At 46.4% G+C, this 17,500-nt stretch overlaps 1 protein-coding gene across 2 annotated transcripts in view; it reads left to right on the forward strand.

Moving 5' to 3' along the window:
* Positions 1-17,500, forward strand: part of LOC311126455 (glutamate receptor 2-like) — a gene marked incomplete at both ends in the record, with an annotated part of 120,512 nt that overhangs the window by 98,824 nt on the left and 4,188 nt on the right. Inside the window, 4 exons of one of the 2 annotated variants that reach the window (XM_084200451.1) lie at positions 1-202; positions 4,669-4,867; positions 12,627-12,874; positions 15,180-15,294. The exon at positions 1-202 is cut by the window's left edge and continues 166 nt beyond it. In XM_084200451.1, the coding sequence (XP_084056577.1) occupies positions 1-202; positions 4,669-4,867; positions 12,627-12,874; positions 15,180-15,294 (764 nt within the window). Of the gene's footprint in view, positions 203-4,668; positions 4,868-12,626; positions 12,875-15,179; positions 15,295-15,878; positions 15,994-17,500 lie in introns of both variants that reach the window. The other variant, XM_084200450.1, reaches the window with a different exon arrangement.

Consider the following 17,500-nt stretch of genomic DNA (forward strand, 5'->3'; position numbering starts at 1 on the left):
GGATGTGTATAGTGTTTGCCTATATCGGTGTGAGCGTGGTGCTGTTCCTGGTGAGCCGGTTCAGCCCGTATGAATGGCACATGGAGGAGTACGAGGATGGCCAGTTGCCCACCAGCGAGTCCTCTAATGAGTTTGGGATCTTTAACTCTCTGTGGTTCTCTCTAGGAGCCTTTATGCAGCAAGGCTGTGATATCTCCCCAAGGTTGGTGTCCTGTTGCTAGGTAACGTGGCTCGCTGTGTTGGCAGCCCCCCTTCCTCCTGGAGCTGGTGTTTATATGCTGACCTCACTTCCTGCTGCTTACGCTAACCCTGACCTCTGACCTCTAGCCGCTAGCTTTAACCCCGACCTCTAGCTTCTAGCTCTAATGCTAACTGATTCTAGCGTTAGCTCTAATGCTAACTGATTCTAGCCACTAGCTCTAATGCTAACTGATTCTAGCCACTAGCTCTAATGCTAACTGATTCTAGCCGTTAGCTCTAATGCTAACTGATTCTAGCCACTAGCTCTAATGCTAACTGATTCTAGCGTTAGCTCTAATGCTAACTGATTCTAGCCACTAGCTCTAATGCTAACTGATTCTAGCCACTAGCTCTAATGCTAACTGATCCTAGCTGTTAGCTCTAATGCTAACTGATTCTAGCCACTAGCTCTAATGCTAACTGATTCTAGCTGCTAGCTCTAATGCTAACTGATTCTAGCCACTAGCTCTAATGCTAACTGATTCTAGCGTTAGCTCTAATGCTAACTGATTCTAGCCACTAGCTCTAATGCTAACTGATTCTAGCCACTAGCTCTAATGCTAACTGATCCTAGCTGTTAGCTCTAATGCTAACTGATTCTAGCCACTAGCTCTAATGCTAACTGATTCTAGCCACTAGCTCTAATGCTAACTGATCCTAGCTGTTAGCTCTAATGCTAACTGATTCTAGCCACTAGCTCTAATGCTAACTGATCCTAGCTGTTAGCTCTAATGCTAACTGATTCTAGCCGTTAGCTCTAATGCTAACTGATTCTAGCTGCTAGCTCTAATGCTAACTGATTCTAGCTGTTAGCTCTAATGCTAACTGATTCTAGCCGTTAGCTCTAATGCTAACTGATTCTAGCTGCTAGCTCTCCTAAACAACTTTCCCTGTGTCTCAGTCCATCCAGACAACTGATCAGAAGAGAGGAGGTAGTTTAGGGTGTTAGGGTTTAGGGGTTAAGAAGTAGGGGTTAGGGTGGCTGGGTTAGGGTGGCTGGGTACGTTTAACAGTTAATATCATCTAACCTGGAACTTCACATCAGTAGAGAGAGGAGAGGAGAAGAGAGGAGAGGAGAGGAGAGGAGAGGAGAGGAGAGGAGAGGAGAGGAGAGGAGAGGAGAGGAGAGGAGAGGAGAGGAGAGGAGAGGAGAAAGGAGGAGAGGAGAGGAGAGGAGAAGCAGAGAGGAGAGGAGAAGAGAGGAGAAGCAGAGAGGAGAGGAGAGGAGAGGAGAGAGGAGAGGAGAGGAGAGGAGAGGAGAGGATAACAGAGGAGAAGCAGAGAGGAGAGGAGAGGAGAGGAGAAGCGGAGAGGAGAAGCGGAGAGGATAAGAGAGGAGAGGAGAGGAGAGGATAACAGAGGAGAAGCAGAGAGGAGAGGAGAGGAGAGGAGAAGCGGAGAGGAGAAGCGGAGAGGATAAGAGAGGAGAGGATAAGAGAGGAGAGGAGAGGAGAGGAGAGGAGAGGAGAGGAGAGGAGAAGCGGAGAGGAGAGGAGAGGAGAAAGGAGGGGAGGAGAAGAGAGGAGAGGAGAGGAGAGGAGAGGAGAGGAGAGGAGAGGAGAGGAGAGGAGAAAAGAGGAGAGGAGAGGAGGAGAAAAGAGGAGAAGAGAAGAGGAGAGGAGGAGAAAAGAGGAGAAAAGAGGAGAGGAGAGGAGGAGAAAAGAGGAGAAGAGGAGAGGAGAAGAGAAGAGGAGAGGAGGAGAAAAGAGGAGAAAATAGGAGAGAAGAGGAGGAGAGGAGAGGACAGGAGAAGAGAAGAGGAGAGGAGAAGAGGGGAGGGGAGGAGACGAGGACCACCACATAACCACAGGTCAGGGGTCAGAGGTCAAAGGTCAGGTTAGCATATATCCACCACCCTGGGGCCGTCAATGCATGATGTCACTTCCTTTTCCTGCCTCTTGGAGGGGTACCGTGTTTTTGCTGCATATTCCCGTTTCTCTACTTCGCTACGGGTCTACCAGGCTACATCTCTCTCTCTGTCTCTCTCTCTCTCTCTCTCTCTCTCTCTCTCTCTCTCTCTCTCTCTCTCGCTCTCTCCCTCTCTCTCTCTCTCTCTCTCTCTCTCTCTCTCTCTCTCTCTCTCTCTCTCTCTCTCTCTCTCTGGTGCGGCGCACAATTGGCCCAGCGTCGTCCGGGTTTGGCCGGTGTAGGCCGTCATTGTAAATAAGAATTTGTTCTTAACTGACTTGCCTAGTTAAATAAAGGTAAAAAATAAAAAAAATAATAAATAAATAAACAACACTGCTGTGTGGTGGTGGTTCTGACTGTGTGGTTATCTCCCCAGGTCTCTATCATCAGGGTATATAGTAGGTAGTGTGGTGGTGGTTCTGACTGTGTGGTTATCTCCCCAGGTCTCTATCATCAGGGTATATAGTAGGTAGTGTGGTGGTGGTTCTGACTGTGTGGTTATCTCTCCAGGTCTCTATCATCAGGGTATATAGTAGGTAGTGTGGTGGTGGTTCTGACTGTGTGGTTATCTCCCCAGGTCTCTATCATCAGGGTATATAGTAGGTAGTGTGGTGGTGGTTCTGACTGTGTGGTTATCTCCCCAGGTCTCTATCATCAGGGTATATAGTAGGTAGTGTGGTGGTGGTTCTGACTGTGTGGTTATCTCCCCAGGTCTCTATCATCAGGGTATATAGTAGGTAGTGTGGTGGTGGTTCTGACTGTGTGGTTATCTCCCCAGGTCTCTATCATCAGGGTATATAGTAGGTAGTGTGGTGGTGGTTCTGACTGTGTGGTTATCTCCCCAGGTCTCTATCATCAGGGTATATAGTAGCTAGTGTGGTGGTGGTTCTGACTGTGTGGTTATCTCCCCAGGTCTCTATCATCAGGGTATATAGTAGGTAGTGTGGTGGTGGTTCTGACTGTGTGGTTATCTCTCCAGGTCTCTATCATCAGGGTATATAGTAGGTAGTGTGGTGGTGGTTCTGACTGTGTGGTTATCTCCCCAGGTCTCTATCATCAGGGTATATAGTAGGTAGTGTGGTGGTGGTTCTGACTGTGTGGTTATCTCCCCAGGTCTCTATCATCAGGGTATATAGTAGGTAGTGTGGTGGTGGTTCTGACTGTGTGGTTATCTCCCCAGGTCTCTATCATCAGGGTATATAGTAGGTAGTGTGGTGGTGGTTCTGACTGTGTGGTTATCTCCCCAGGTCTCTATCATCAGGGTATATAGTAGGTAGTGTGGTGGTGGTTCTGACTGTGTGGTTATCTCTCCAGGTCTCTATCATCAGGGTATATAGTAGGTAGTGTGGTGGTGGTTCTGACTGTGTGGTTATCTCCCCAGGTCTCTATCATCAGGGTATATAGTAGCTAGTGTGGTGGTGGTTCTGACTGTGTGGTTATCTCCCCAGGTCTCTATCATCAGGGTATATAGTAGGTAGTGTGGTGGTGGTTCTGACTGTGTGGTTATCTCTCCAGGTCTCTATCATCAGGGTATATAGTAGGTAGTGTGGTGGTGGTTCTGACTGTGTGGTTATCTCCCCAGGTCTCTATCATCAGGGTATATAGTAGGTAGTGTGGTGGTGGTTCTGACTGTGTGGTTATCTCTCCAGGTCTCTATCATCAGGGTATATAGTAGGTAGTGTGGTGGTGGTTCTGACTGTGTGGTTATCTCCCCAGGTCTCTATCATCAGGGTATATAGTAGGTAGTGTGGTGGTGGTTCTGACTGTGTGGTTATCTCCCCAGGTCTCTATCATCAGGGTATATAGTAGGTAGTGTGGTGGTGGTTCTGACTGTGTGGTTATCTCTCCAGGTCTCTATCATCAGGGTATATAGTAGGTAGTGTGGTGGTGGTTCTGACTGTGTGGTTATCTCCCCAGGTCTCTATCATCAGGGTATATAGTAGGTAGTGTGGTGGTGGTTCTGACTGTGTGGTTATCTCCCCAGGTCTCTATCATCAGGGTATATAGTAGGTAGTGTGGTGGTGGTTCTGACTGTGTGGTTATCTCTCCAGGTCTCTATCATCAGGGTATATAGTAGGTAGTGTGGTGGTGGTTCTGACTGTGTGGTTATCTCCCCAGGTCTCTATCATCAGGGTATATAGTAGGTAGTGTGGTGGTGGTTCTGACTGTGTGGTTATCTCCCCAGGTCTCTATCATCAGGGTATATAGTAGGTAGTGTGGTGGTGGTTCTGACTGTGTGGTTATCTCCCCAGGTCTCTATCATCAGGGTATATAGTAGCTAGTGTGGTGGTGGTTCTGACTGTGTGGTTATCTCCCCAGGTCTCTATCATCAGGGTATATAGTAGGTAGTGTGGTGGTGGTTCTGACTGTGTGGTTATCTCCCCAGGTCTCTATCATCAGGGTATATAGTAGGTAGTGTGGTGGTGGTTCTGACTGTGTGGTTATCTCCCCAGGTCTCTATCATCAGGGTATATAGTAGGTAGTGTGGTGGTGGTTCTGACTGTGTGGTTATCTCCCCAGGTCTCTATCAGGGCGTATAGTAGGAGGTGTCTGGTGGTTCTTCACTCTAATCATCATCTCCTCCTACACGGCCAACCTGGCTGCCTTCCTCACTGTGGAGAGGATGGTTTCTCCTATAGAGGGAGCAGAGGACCTGGCTAAACAGACTGAGATCGCCTACGGGACCCTGGACTCTGGCTCTACCAAGGAGTTTTTTAGGGTGGGTCACACACCACACCACACCACACCACCACAACACCACAACACACCACACCACACCACCACACCACCACACCACCACACCACACCACCACAACACCACAACACACCACACCACCACACCACACCACCACACACCACACCACACCACCACAACACCACAACACACCACACACCACACCACCACACCACACCACCACACCACACCACACCACCACACCACACCACACCCCACCACCACACCACACCACACCACCACACCACACACCACACCACCACACCACCACACCACACCACCACACACCACACCACACCACACCACACCACCACACCACACCACCACAACACACCACACCACCACACCACACCACCACACCACACCACCACAACACCACAACACACCACACCACACCACCACACCACCACACCACACCACCACAACACCACAACACACCACACCACACCACCACACACCACACCACACCACCACAACACCACAACACACCACACACCACACCACCACAGCACCACACCACACCACACCACCACACCACACCACCACACCACCACACCACACCACACCCCACCACCACACCACACCACCACACCACACCACCACACCACCACACCACCACACCACACCACCACACACCACACCACACCACCACACCACCACACCACACCACACCACACACCACCACACCACCACACCACACCACACCACCACACCACACCACCACGCCACGCCACCACACCAAACCACCACCACACCACCACACCACACCACACCACCACACACCACACCACACCACCACACCACACCACACCACCACACCACACCACACCACACCACACCACACCACACCACACCACACCGCACCACCACCACACCCCACCACACCACACCACCACACCACACCACCACCACACCACACCACACCACCACACCCCACCACACCACACCACACCACCACACCACCACACCGCACCACCACCACACCCCACCACACCACACCACCACACCACACCACCACCACACCACACCACACCACACCACCACACCACACCACACCACACACCACCACACCACACCACACCACACCACCACACCACACCACCACACAGACAGACAGACAGACCAGAGCAGTCAGACAGACCAGAGCAGTCAGACAGACAGACAGACAGACAGACAGACGGACCAGAGCAGTCAGACAGACAGACAGACAGACAGACAGACAGACAGACAGACAGACGGACCAGAGCAGTCAGACAGACAGACAGACAGACAGACGGACCAGAGCAGTCAGACAGACAGACAGACAGACAGACAGACGGACCAGAGCAGTTAGACAGACAGACAGACAGACAGACCAGAGCAGTCAGACAGACAGACAGACAGACAGACAGACGGACCAGAGCAGTCAGACAGACAGACAGACAGACAGACAGACAGACAGACCAGAGCAGTCAGACAGACAGACGGACCAGAGCAGTCAGACAGACTGACAGACCAGAGCAGTCAGACAGACAGACAGACAGACGGACAGACATATGGACAGACAGACAGACAGACCAGAGCAGTCAGACAGACAGACAGACAGACCAGAGCAGTCAGACAGACAGACAGACAGACAGACATATGGACAGACAGACAGACAGACAGACCAGAGCAGACAGACAGACCAGAGCAGTCAGACAGACCAGAGCAGTCAGACAGACAGACAGACATATGGACAGACAGACAGACAGACAGTCAGACAGACCAGAGCAGTTAGACAGACAGACAGACAGACAGACAGACAGACAGACAGACAGACAGACAGACAGACAGACAGACAGACGGACCAGAGCAGTCAGACAGACAGACAGACAGACAGACAGACCAGAGCAGTCAGACAGACAGACGGACCAGAGCAGTCAGACAGACAGACAGACAGACAGACAGACAGACCAGAGCAGTCAGACAGACAGACAGACCAGAGCAGTCAGACAGACAGACAGACAGACAGACAGACCAGAGCAGTTAGACAGACAGACAGACAGACAGACAGACAGACAGACAGACAGACAGACACACACACACATCAATATGGCCCTGTATCATATCACACATCAATATGGCCCTGTATCATATCACACATCAATATGGCCCTGTATCATATCACACATCAATATGGCCCTGTATCATATCACACATCAATATGGCCCTGTATCATATCACACACTCTCATACACACATCAATAAAGCGTAAAACACACATCAATACTATCAGACACATTCACATGCCTCAATGCCCTAAATTAACTGTTAGTGAAAGACTGTAACGGGTTTAGATGCTAGGAAGTAGGGGTTAGGGTGTAGGGGTTAGGGTGTAGGGGTTAGGGTGTAGGGTTTAGAGGCTAGAAAGTAGGGGTTAGGGTGTAGGGGTTAGGGTGTAGGGGTTAGGGTGTAGGGTTTAGAGGCTAGGAAGCAGGAGTTAGGGTGTAGGGGTTAGAGGCTAGGAAGCAGGGGTTAGGGTGTAGGGGTTAGGGTGTAGGGGTTAGAGTCTAGGAAGCAGGGGTTAGGGTGTAGGGGTTAGAGGCTAGGAAGCAGGGGTTAGGGTGTAGGGATTAGGGTGTAGGGGTTAGAGGCTAGGAAGCAGGGGTTAGGGTGTAGGGGTTAGGGTGTAGGGGTTAGAGGCTAGGAAGCAGGGGTTAGGGTGTAGGGGTTAGGGTGTAGGGGTTAGAGGCTAGGAAGCAGGGGTTAGGGTGTAGGGGTTAGGGTGTAGGGGTTAGAGGCTAGGAAGCAGGAGTTAGGGTGTAGGGATTAGGGTGTAGGGGTTAGAGGCTAGGAAGCAGGAGTTAGGGTGTAGGGATTAGGGTGTAGGGGTTAGAGTCTAGGAAGCAGGGGTTAGGGTGTAGGGGTTAGAGTCTAGGAAGCAGGGGTTAGGGTGTAGTTCTAAATGTAAATATGTTTTATGAGTAGTTGAAGACCCTAGGGTGGCAACACAAATTATAAGTGATTTCAACGGGGCTTTCTCCATTCTGATTGTTTTAAACTGTTCAATCCAACTTCAACCCCCCCCAAAATTCAGCATTTTCATCCATTTCTGTATTTCCTGTCCTTTTGTTCTCATGTCCCCACTGTGCCACGCAGGGCGGCATGACCTTTAGTTATCATGTCCCCACTGTGCCACGCAGGGCGGCATGACCTTTAGTTATCATGTCCCCACTGTGCCACGCAGGGCGGCATGACCTTTAGTTATCATGTCCCCACTGTGCCACGCAGGGCGGCATGACCTTTAGTTATCATGTCCCCACTGTGCCACGCAGGGCGGCATGACCTTTAGTTATCATGTCCCCACTGTGCCACGCAGGGCGGCATGACCTTTAGTTATCATGTCCCCACTGTGCCACGCAGGGCGGCATGACCTTTAGTTATCATGTCCCCACTGTGCCACGCAGGGCGGCATGACCTTTAGTTATCATGTCCCCACTGTGCCACGCAGGGCGGCATGACCTTTAGTTATCATGTCCCCACTGTGCCACGCAGGGCGGCATGACCTTTAGTTATCATGTCCCCACTGTGCCACGCAGGGCGGCATGACCTTTAGTTATCATGTCCCCACTGTGCCACGCAGGGCGGCATGACCTTTAGTTATCATGTCCCCACTGTGCCACGCAGGGCGGCATTACCTTTAGTTATCATGTCCCCACTGTGCCACGCAGGGCGGCATGACCTTTAGTTATCATGTCCCCACTGTGCCACGCAGGGCGGCATGACCTTTAGTTATCATGTCCCCACTGTGCCACGCAGGGCGGCATGACCTTTAGTTATCATGTCCCCACTGTGCCACGCAGGGCGGCATGACCTTTAGTTATCATGTCCCCACTGTGCCACGCAGGGCGGCATGACCTTTAGTTATCATGTCCCCACTGTGCCACGCAGGGCGGCATGACCTTTAGTTATCATGTCCCCACTGTGCCACGCAGGGCGGCATGACCTTTAGTTATCATGTCCCCACTGTGCCACGCAGGGCGGCATGACCTTTAGTTATCATGTCCCCACTGTGCCACGCAGGGCGGCATGACCTTTAGTTCTCATGTCCCCACTGTGCCACGCAGGGCGGCATGACCTTTAGTTCTCATGTCCCCACTGTGCCACGCAGGGCGGCATGACCTTTAGTTCTCATGTCCCCACTGTGCCACGCAGGGCGGCATGACCTTTAGTTATCATGTCCCCACTGTGCCACGCAGGGCGGCATGACCTTTAGTTATCATGTCCCCACTGTGCCACGCAGGGCGGCATGACCTTTAGTTATCATGTCCCCACTGTGCCACGCACGTAAGGACATCAGTCAATCATTTCTACCATTTCACTGAGTTACACTTCATAGAAGGACATCAGTCAATTGAAATAAATTCATTAGGCCCTAATCTATGGATTTCACATGACTGGGCAGGGATGCAGCCATTGGTGGGCCTGGGAGGGTATAGACCTATCCAATGGGGAGCCAGGCCCAGCCAATCAGAATGAGTTTTCCAATGTCTGCTGCTTGACCTTGTTCTTATGAACCGCCGTCTTTGAAATTTTAAGGATGGAAGCAACCGACGCTCACTGTATCACTCTGCCAGTAAAGCCAGAATTGAACCCTTCTTTTCCTCACTCAAAACGTTCCTTTTCAACTCTTTTGGCATGGTCAATAGTTATGTTTTGATTAATATTCCTTTTGAGGTACTATTAGCACGGGTTCTAGCATTTATTTGCATATTTCCGTTAGGGTATGCCTTCTCTGTGAACTGACTCCTTCTAAACAATTTAAAAAAAAAAAAACTTTGGCAAAGAGTATCTACAAAATGCAGTCCACTCTGTTTGTTACAGATTGTAGTTTTGGAAACAGAAAACTGTATGGAGATTTTGCAGAATGTCATCCAAAACAAGTCAGACATTGAAATACCTTTATAGAAGGTAAAGTAAAAACCCAAAACGGTCTGTGTATCAAAACCTGTATATAGTCAAATACACTGGTCCATGTATCAAAACCTGTATATAGTCAAATACAGTATACCGTTCTACCCTAGGGTGTAGTTCTAATGTGTTTAGATGTGGCAGGTAGAGGGGTTAGGGTGTAGTTCTAATGTGTTTAGATGTGGCAGGTAGAGGGGTTAGGGTGTAGTTCTAATGTGTTTAGATGTGTCAGGTAGAGGGGTTAGGGTGTAGTTCTAATCTGTTTAGATGTGGCAGGTGGAGGGGTTAGGGTGTAGTTCTAATGTGTTTAGATGTGTCAGGTAGAGGGGTTAGGGTGTAGTTCTAATGTGTTTAGATGTGTCAGGTAGAGGGGTTAGGGTGTAGTTCTAATGTGTTTAGATGTGTCAGGTAGAGGGGTTAGGGTGTAGTTCTAATGTGTTTAGATGTGGCAGGTAGAGGGGTTAGGGTGTAGTTCTAATGTGTTTAGATGTGGCAGGTAGAGGGGTTAGGGTGTAGTTCTAATGTGTTTAGATGTGGCAGGTAGAGGGGTTAGGGTGTAGTTCTAATGTGTTTAGATGTGGAGGGGTTAGGGTGTAGTTCTAATGTGTTTAGATGTGGCAGGTAGAGGGGTTAGGGTGTAGTTCTAATGTGTTTAGATGTGTCAGGTAGAGGGGTTAGGGTGTAGTTCTAATGTGTTTAGATGGTAGAGGGGTTAGGGTGTAGTTCTAATGTGTTTAGATGTGTCAGGTAGAGGGGTTAGGGTGTAGTTCTAATGTGTTTAGATGTGCCAGGTAGAGGGGTTAGGGTGTAGTTCTAATGTGTTTAGATGGTAGAGGGGTTAGGGTGTAGTTCTAATGTGTTTAGATGTGCCAGGTAGAGGGGTTAGGGTGTAGTTCTAATGTGTTTAGATGGTAGAGGGGTTAGGGTGTAGTTCTAATGTGTTTAGATGTGGCAGGTAGAGGGAGGGGTTAGGGTGTAGTTCTAATGTGTTTAGATGTGGAGGGGTTAGGATGTAGTTCTAATGTGTTTAGATGTGGCAGGTAGAGGGAGGGGTTAGGGTGTAGTTCTAATGTGTTTAGATGGGGCAGGTAGAGGGGTTAGGGTGTAGTTCTAATGTGTTTAGATGTGGAGGGGTTAGGGTGTAGTTCTAATGTGTTTAGATGGTAGAGGGGTTAGGGTGTAGTTCTAATGTGTTTAGATGTGGCAGGTAGAGGGAGGGGTTAGGGTGTAGTTCTAATGTGTTTAGATGTGTCAGGTAGAGGGGTTAGGGTGTAGTTCTAATGTGTTTAGATGTGCCAGGTAGAGGGAGGGGTTAGGGTGTAGTTCTAATGTGTTTAGATGTGGCAGGTAGAGGGGTTAGGGTGTAGTTCTAATGTGTTTAGATGTGTCAGGTAGAGGGGTTAGGGTGTAGTTCTAATGTGTTTAGATGTGTCAGGTAGAGGGGTTAGGGTGTAGTTCTAATGTGTTTAGATGTGGCAGGTGGAGGGGTTAGGGTGTAGTTCTAATGTGTTTAGATGTGGCAGGTAGAGGGGTTAGGGTGTAGTTCTAATGTGTTTAGATGTGGAGGGGTTAGGGTGTAGTTCTAATGTGTTTAGATGTGGCAGGTAGAGGGGTTAGGGTGTAGTTCTAATGTGTTTAGATGGTAGAGGGGTTAGGGTGTAGTTCTAATGTGTTTAGATGTGTCAGGTAGAGGGGTTAGGGTGTAGTTCTAATGTGTTTAGATGTGCCAGGTAGAGGGGTTAGGGTGTAGTTCTAATGTGTTTAGATGGTAGAGGGGTTAGGGTGTAGTTCTAATGTGTTTAGATGTGCCAGGTAGAGGGGTTAGGGTGTAGTTCTAATGTGTTTAGATGTGGAGGGGTTAGGATGTAGTTCTAATGTGTTTAGATGTGGCAGGTAGAGGGGTTAGGGTGTAGTTCTAATGTGTTTAGATGTGGCAGGTAGAGGGAGGGGTTAGGGTGTAGTTCTAATGTGTTTAGATGTGGAGGGGTTAGGATGTAGTTCTAATGTGTTTAGATGTGGCAGGTAGAGGGAGGGGTTAGGGTGTAGTTCTAATGTGTTTAGATGGGGCAGGTAGAGGGGTTAGGGTGTAGTTCTAATGTGTTTAGATGTGGAGGGGTTAGGGTGTAGTTCTAATGTGTTTAGATGGTAGAGGGGTTAGGGTGTAGTTCTAATGTGTTTAGATGTGGCAGGTAGAGGGAGGGGTTAGGGTGTAGTTCTAATGTGTTTAGATGTGTCAGGTAGAGGGGTTAGGGTGTAGTTCTAATGTGTTTAGATGTGCCAGGTAGAGGGAGGGGTTAGGGTGTAGTTCTAATGTGTTTAGATGTGGCAGGTAGAGGGGTTAGGGTGTAGTTCTAATGTGTTTAGATGGGGCAGGTGGAGGGGTTAGGGTGTAGTTCTAATGTGTTTAGATGTGGCAGGTAGAGGGAGGGGTTAGGGTGTAGTTCTAATGTGTTTAGATGTGGCAGGTAGAGGGGTTAGGGTGTAGTTCTAATGTGTTTAGATGTGTCAGGTAGAGGGGTTAGGGTGTAGTTCTAATGTGTTTAGATGTGCCAGGTAGAGGGGTTAGGGTGTAGTTCTAATGTGTTTAGATGTGGCAGGTAGAGGGGTTAGGGTGTAGTTCTAATGTGTTTAGATGTGGCAGGTAGAGGGGTTAGGGTGTAGTTCTAATGTGTTTAGATGGGGCAGGTAGAGGGGTTAGGGTGTAGTTCTAATGTGTTTAGATGGGTAGAGGGGTTAGGGTGTAGTTCTAATGTGTTTAGATGTGGCAGGTAGAGGGGTTAGGGTGTAGTTCTAATGTGTTGTCTCTCAACAGAGGTCGAAGATAGCGCTGTTTGACAAGATGTGGCAGTACATGAAGTCAGCGGAGCCGTCCCCGTTTGTGAAGAAGACAGCGGAGGGGGTGCTGAGAGTCAGGAAGTCCAAGGGGAAGTACGCGTACCTTCTGGAGTCCACCATGAACGAGTACATCGAGCAGAGGAAACCCTGCGACACCATGAAGGTGGGAGGGAACCTGGACTCTAAAGGATACGGCATCGCCACGCCTAAAGGATCCCCATTAAGGTGGGTGAGATAGTATAACAATATGTCCCCTAATGTTGTTATAGTATCTTACCTACCCTGATGACCTGATACACAGTGGTCTGTATACAGGCTAGTATAGTATAGTATAGTATAGTATAGTATAGTATAGTATAGTATAACAATATGTCCCCTAATGTTGTTATAGTATCTTACCTACCCTGATGATCTGATACACAGTGGTCTGTATACAGGCTAGTATAGTATAGTATAGTATAGTATAGTATAGTATAGTATAGTATAACAATATGTCCCCTAATGTTGTTATAGTATCTTACCTACCCTGATGATCTGATACACAGTGGTCTGTATACAGGCTAGTATAGTATAGTATAGTATAGTATAGTATAGTATAGTATAGTATAGTATAGTATAGTATAGTATAACAATATGTCCCCTAATGTTGTTATAGTATCTTACCTACCCTGATGATCTGATACACAGTGGTCTGTATACAGGCTAGTATAGTATAGTATAATATAGTATAGTATAGTATAGTATAGTATAGTATAGTATAACAATATGTCCCCTAATGTTGTTATAGTATCTTACCTACCCTGATGACCTGATACACAGTGGTCTGTATACAGGCTAGTATAGTATAGTATAGTATAGTATAGTATAGTATAACAATATGTCCCCTAATGTTGTTATAGTATCTTACCTACCCTGATGATCTGATACACAGTGGTCTGTATACAGGCTAGTATAGTATAGTATAGTATAGTATAGTATAGTATAGTATAGTATAGTATAGTATAGTATAGTATAACAATATGTCCCCTAATGTTGTTATAGTATCTTACCTACCCTGATGATCTGATACACAGTGGTCTGTATACAGGCTAGTATAGTATAGTATAGTATAGTATAGTATAGTATAGTATAGTATAGTATAGTATAGTATAACAATATGTCCCCTAATTTTGTTATAGTATCTTACCTACCATACATAGTATAGTATAGTATAGTATAGTATAGTATAGTATAGTATAGTATATTATAGTATAATATAGTATAGTATAGTGTAGTATAGTATAGTATAGTATAGCATATTATAGCATAGTATAGTATAGTATAGTATAGTATAACAATATGTCCCTAATGCTGTTATAGTATCTTACCTACCTTACCTAGTATAGTATAGTATAGTATAGTATATTATAGTATAGTACGGTATAGTATAGTATAGTATATTATAGTATAGTATAGTATAGTATAGTATAGTATGGTATGGTATAGTATAGTATAGTATAGCATATTATAGCATAGTATATTATAGTATAGTATAGTATGTCATAGTATAGTATAGTATAGTATAGTATAGTATAGTATAGTATAACAATATGTCCCTAATGCTGTTATAGTATCTTACATGACCTGATACACAGTGGTTTATATTAGTATAGTGTAGTATAATATAGTATAGTATAGTAATCCCCATCACCTGTAAGCCTAGGGAAGACTACACTACCCATAGTCCTTAGTGGCTGGCCACAGGACTACACTACCCATAGTTCTTAGTGGCTGGTCACAATAAACCCCTGCAGTACCTAGGGATGGCCTTCAGACCAATAGTTTTCTTGCTTCTTCCTGATTGGCTGAAGAGAGAATGTTGTCGATATTGCCTGGGTTGACACTGTGGGTCATATTATTATGATTATTATTATATACACCTGTTTATCACTGGATCATATTATGATTATGATTATTATTATATAGACCTGTTTATTACTGGATCATATTATTATTATGATTATTATTATATACACCTGTTTATCACTGGATCATATTATGATTATTATGATTTTTATTATGATTATTATTATATAGACTTGTTTATTACCGGATCATATTATTATTATTATTATTATTATATAGACCTGTTTATTACCGGATCATATTATTATTATTATTATTATTATATAGACCTGTTTATTACCGGATCATATTGTTATTATTATAATATAGACCTGTTTATTACTGGCTATAGCCCAGGCATGTATATTATATTACCGTATTATGATAGCCCTCTGTCCACTAGCCTTTAGCCACCTGTCCAATAACAGAGCCTGGTACATTATGCTAAGCTAATTGCTAATGCTGATTTACAGGATTACACTAATCCTGGTGCTAATGCTAACGGTTGTAGTAATATTAAGGTTAAGGCTAATTGCTAACAGTAATGGTAATATCTAAGGTTAAGGCTAACTGCTAAGGACCAGCTCGGGGAACAGACCTGTCACATCATCCTGTCTCACCAGTGTGTTTTATCTATCGTTGGTAGAAATGCAGTGAACCTGGCCGTGTTAAAACTGAATGAGCAGGGCCTGTTGGACAAACTGAAAAATAAATGGTGGTACGACAAGGGAGAGTGTGGCAGCGGAGGAGGAGAAAGCAAGGTTAGCCCCGCCCCCAGCCGCCAGCAGGCCACAGACTGGTAACTAAGGCCAGGGAGTAAGCAGCACACACAAGCAGCACACACACCTCACCCCTGGGATTCTGGAGGTAATGACCTCCTTCAATGGATCAGGGTCCCTCACCCCTGGGATTCTGGAGGTAATGACCTCCTTCAATGGATCAGGGTCCCTCACCCCTGGTATTCTGGAGACAATGACCTCCTTCAATGGATCAGGGTCATTGATTGATTGATTGATTTTATTTGGCAGTTAAAAAAAGAATATATACACAGACCATAGAGCTATGTGAAGTAGAGAGGCTGTGCTCTGTGTCTGCTGCTTACTCAGGGTGATGCGTTGGTGCCTATCTGTCTGGTTGAGCTCTATGTTCAGCCAGGACACGTAGCGCAACAAGGCCTATCGCCAACTCAATTAGACAACACACAGGAAGCTACATAAGGCTTAATAACAGCTGTTCTAGGGAGGCAGGAAGCTACATAAGGCTACATAACAGCTGTATGTCATGAAATAATAACATAACATAACATAGCTAATGTTATTTATGTTATTCCCCGTGCCGTGTGAAGAGTGCCAGTAAACCTAGCGGTGTTGAAACTCAGTGAACAAGGAGTCTTAGACAAGCTAAAGAACAAGTGGTGGTACGATAAAGGTGAATGTGGAACCAAGGACTCTGGAAGTAAGGTCAGTCACAGTGGGACACACACACACTGTACACACACTGTCTGTGTCAGTCCGGCTAGTATGTGGTGCCGTTTATAAAGATAGATTTATCAGGTCACATCTAAAATGTCCTCATAAATCAGATGTCCTTATAAATCAGATGTCCTTATAAATCAGATGTCCTTATAAATCAGATGTCCTTATAAATCAGATTGTAAAACATTTAGATGGTACAACTTTACAAACGACACCCCATAGGCTAGCAGGGTAAATAAAGGTGTGGTTTGAGTTGATGAGACTGCATCGCTGTTCACATGTATTACTGTTTAACACAGAACACACCACATTACTACACACTGTCTACACACACACAACCAGTATGCAACATTTCCCTTCATAGGATGCCCGGAGGCAAAGTCAGTAATATCCGTAGGGTGATTGGTTGAGCCATCTTGGTCACTCCGGACCCTTAACAAAACACTAAACATGGCAGACCATTTCTCTTCTCCTAACCCTAACCCTAACCCTTAACAGACCATTTCTCTTCTCCTAACCCTAACCCTAACCCTAACCCTTAACAGACCATTTCTCTTCTCCTAACCCTAACCCTTAACAGACCATTTCTCTGGAATCAGTAGGAACCTCCAACTGCAATGGCAGTGAAAAGACGGATCTAAGATTCCCCCACAGTAACATTGCCACCCAGGTGGGCTTGCTAGCTAGCTACAGGGTTATCTTCAAATGAAAAGACCAATCTAAGATTCCCCCACAGTAACATTGCCACCCAGGTGGGCTTGCTAGCTAGCTACAGGGTTATCTTAAAATGAAAAGACCAATCTAAGATCCCCCCACAGTAACATTGCCACCCAGCTGGGCTTGCTAGCTAGCTACAGGGTTATCTTCAAATGAAAAGACCAATCTAAGATTCCCCCACAGTAACATTGCCACCCAGCTGGGCTTGCTAGCTAGCTACAGGGTGATCTTCAAATGAAAAGACCAATCTAAGATTCCCCCACAGTAACATTGCCACCCAGGTGGGCTTGCTAGCTAGCTACAGGGTGATCTTCAAATGAAAAGACCAATCTAAGATTCCCCCACAGTAACATTGCCACCCAGGTGGGCTTGCTAGCTAGCTACAGGGTTATCTTCAAATGAAAAGACCAATCTAAGATTCCCCCACAGTAACATTGCCACCCAGCTGGGCTTGCTAGCTAGCTACAGGGTTTGAGTCATCTCAGCCCTTTTCTTATGAAAGCTCATAAGTGCTCATAGATGCTAATGGTTTGGACATTTTCTACCATTCTGTTTTTTATTCAGGAGCCAGCGGGTGAGATATGATTCCACCATGGCCAACAGCAACTGGCTACGAGTTAGTTGTCAGCCAAATATGTTCAACTCATAGCTAGTTTAGGGTAGCTACTGACTGAAATGTAGCTAGCTAGCATGTTGGCTCACACTGGCCAGACAGTAGCCAACTAGCTAGCTAGCATGTTGGCTCACACTGGCCAGACAGTAGCCAACTAGCTAG

The sequence above is a fragment of the Coregonus lavaretus genome (assembly GCF_964263955.1).
Source record: "Coregonus lavaretus genome assembly, contig: HAP1_SCAFFOLD_1047, whole genome shotgun sequence".
Taxonomy (NCBI): domain Eukaryota; kingdom Metazoa; phylum Chordata; class Actinopteri; order Salmoniformes; family Salmonidae; genus Coregonus; species Coregonus lavaretus.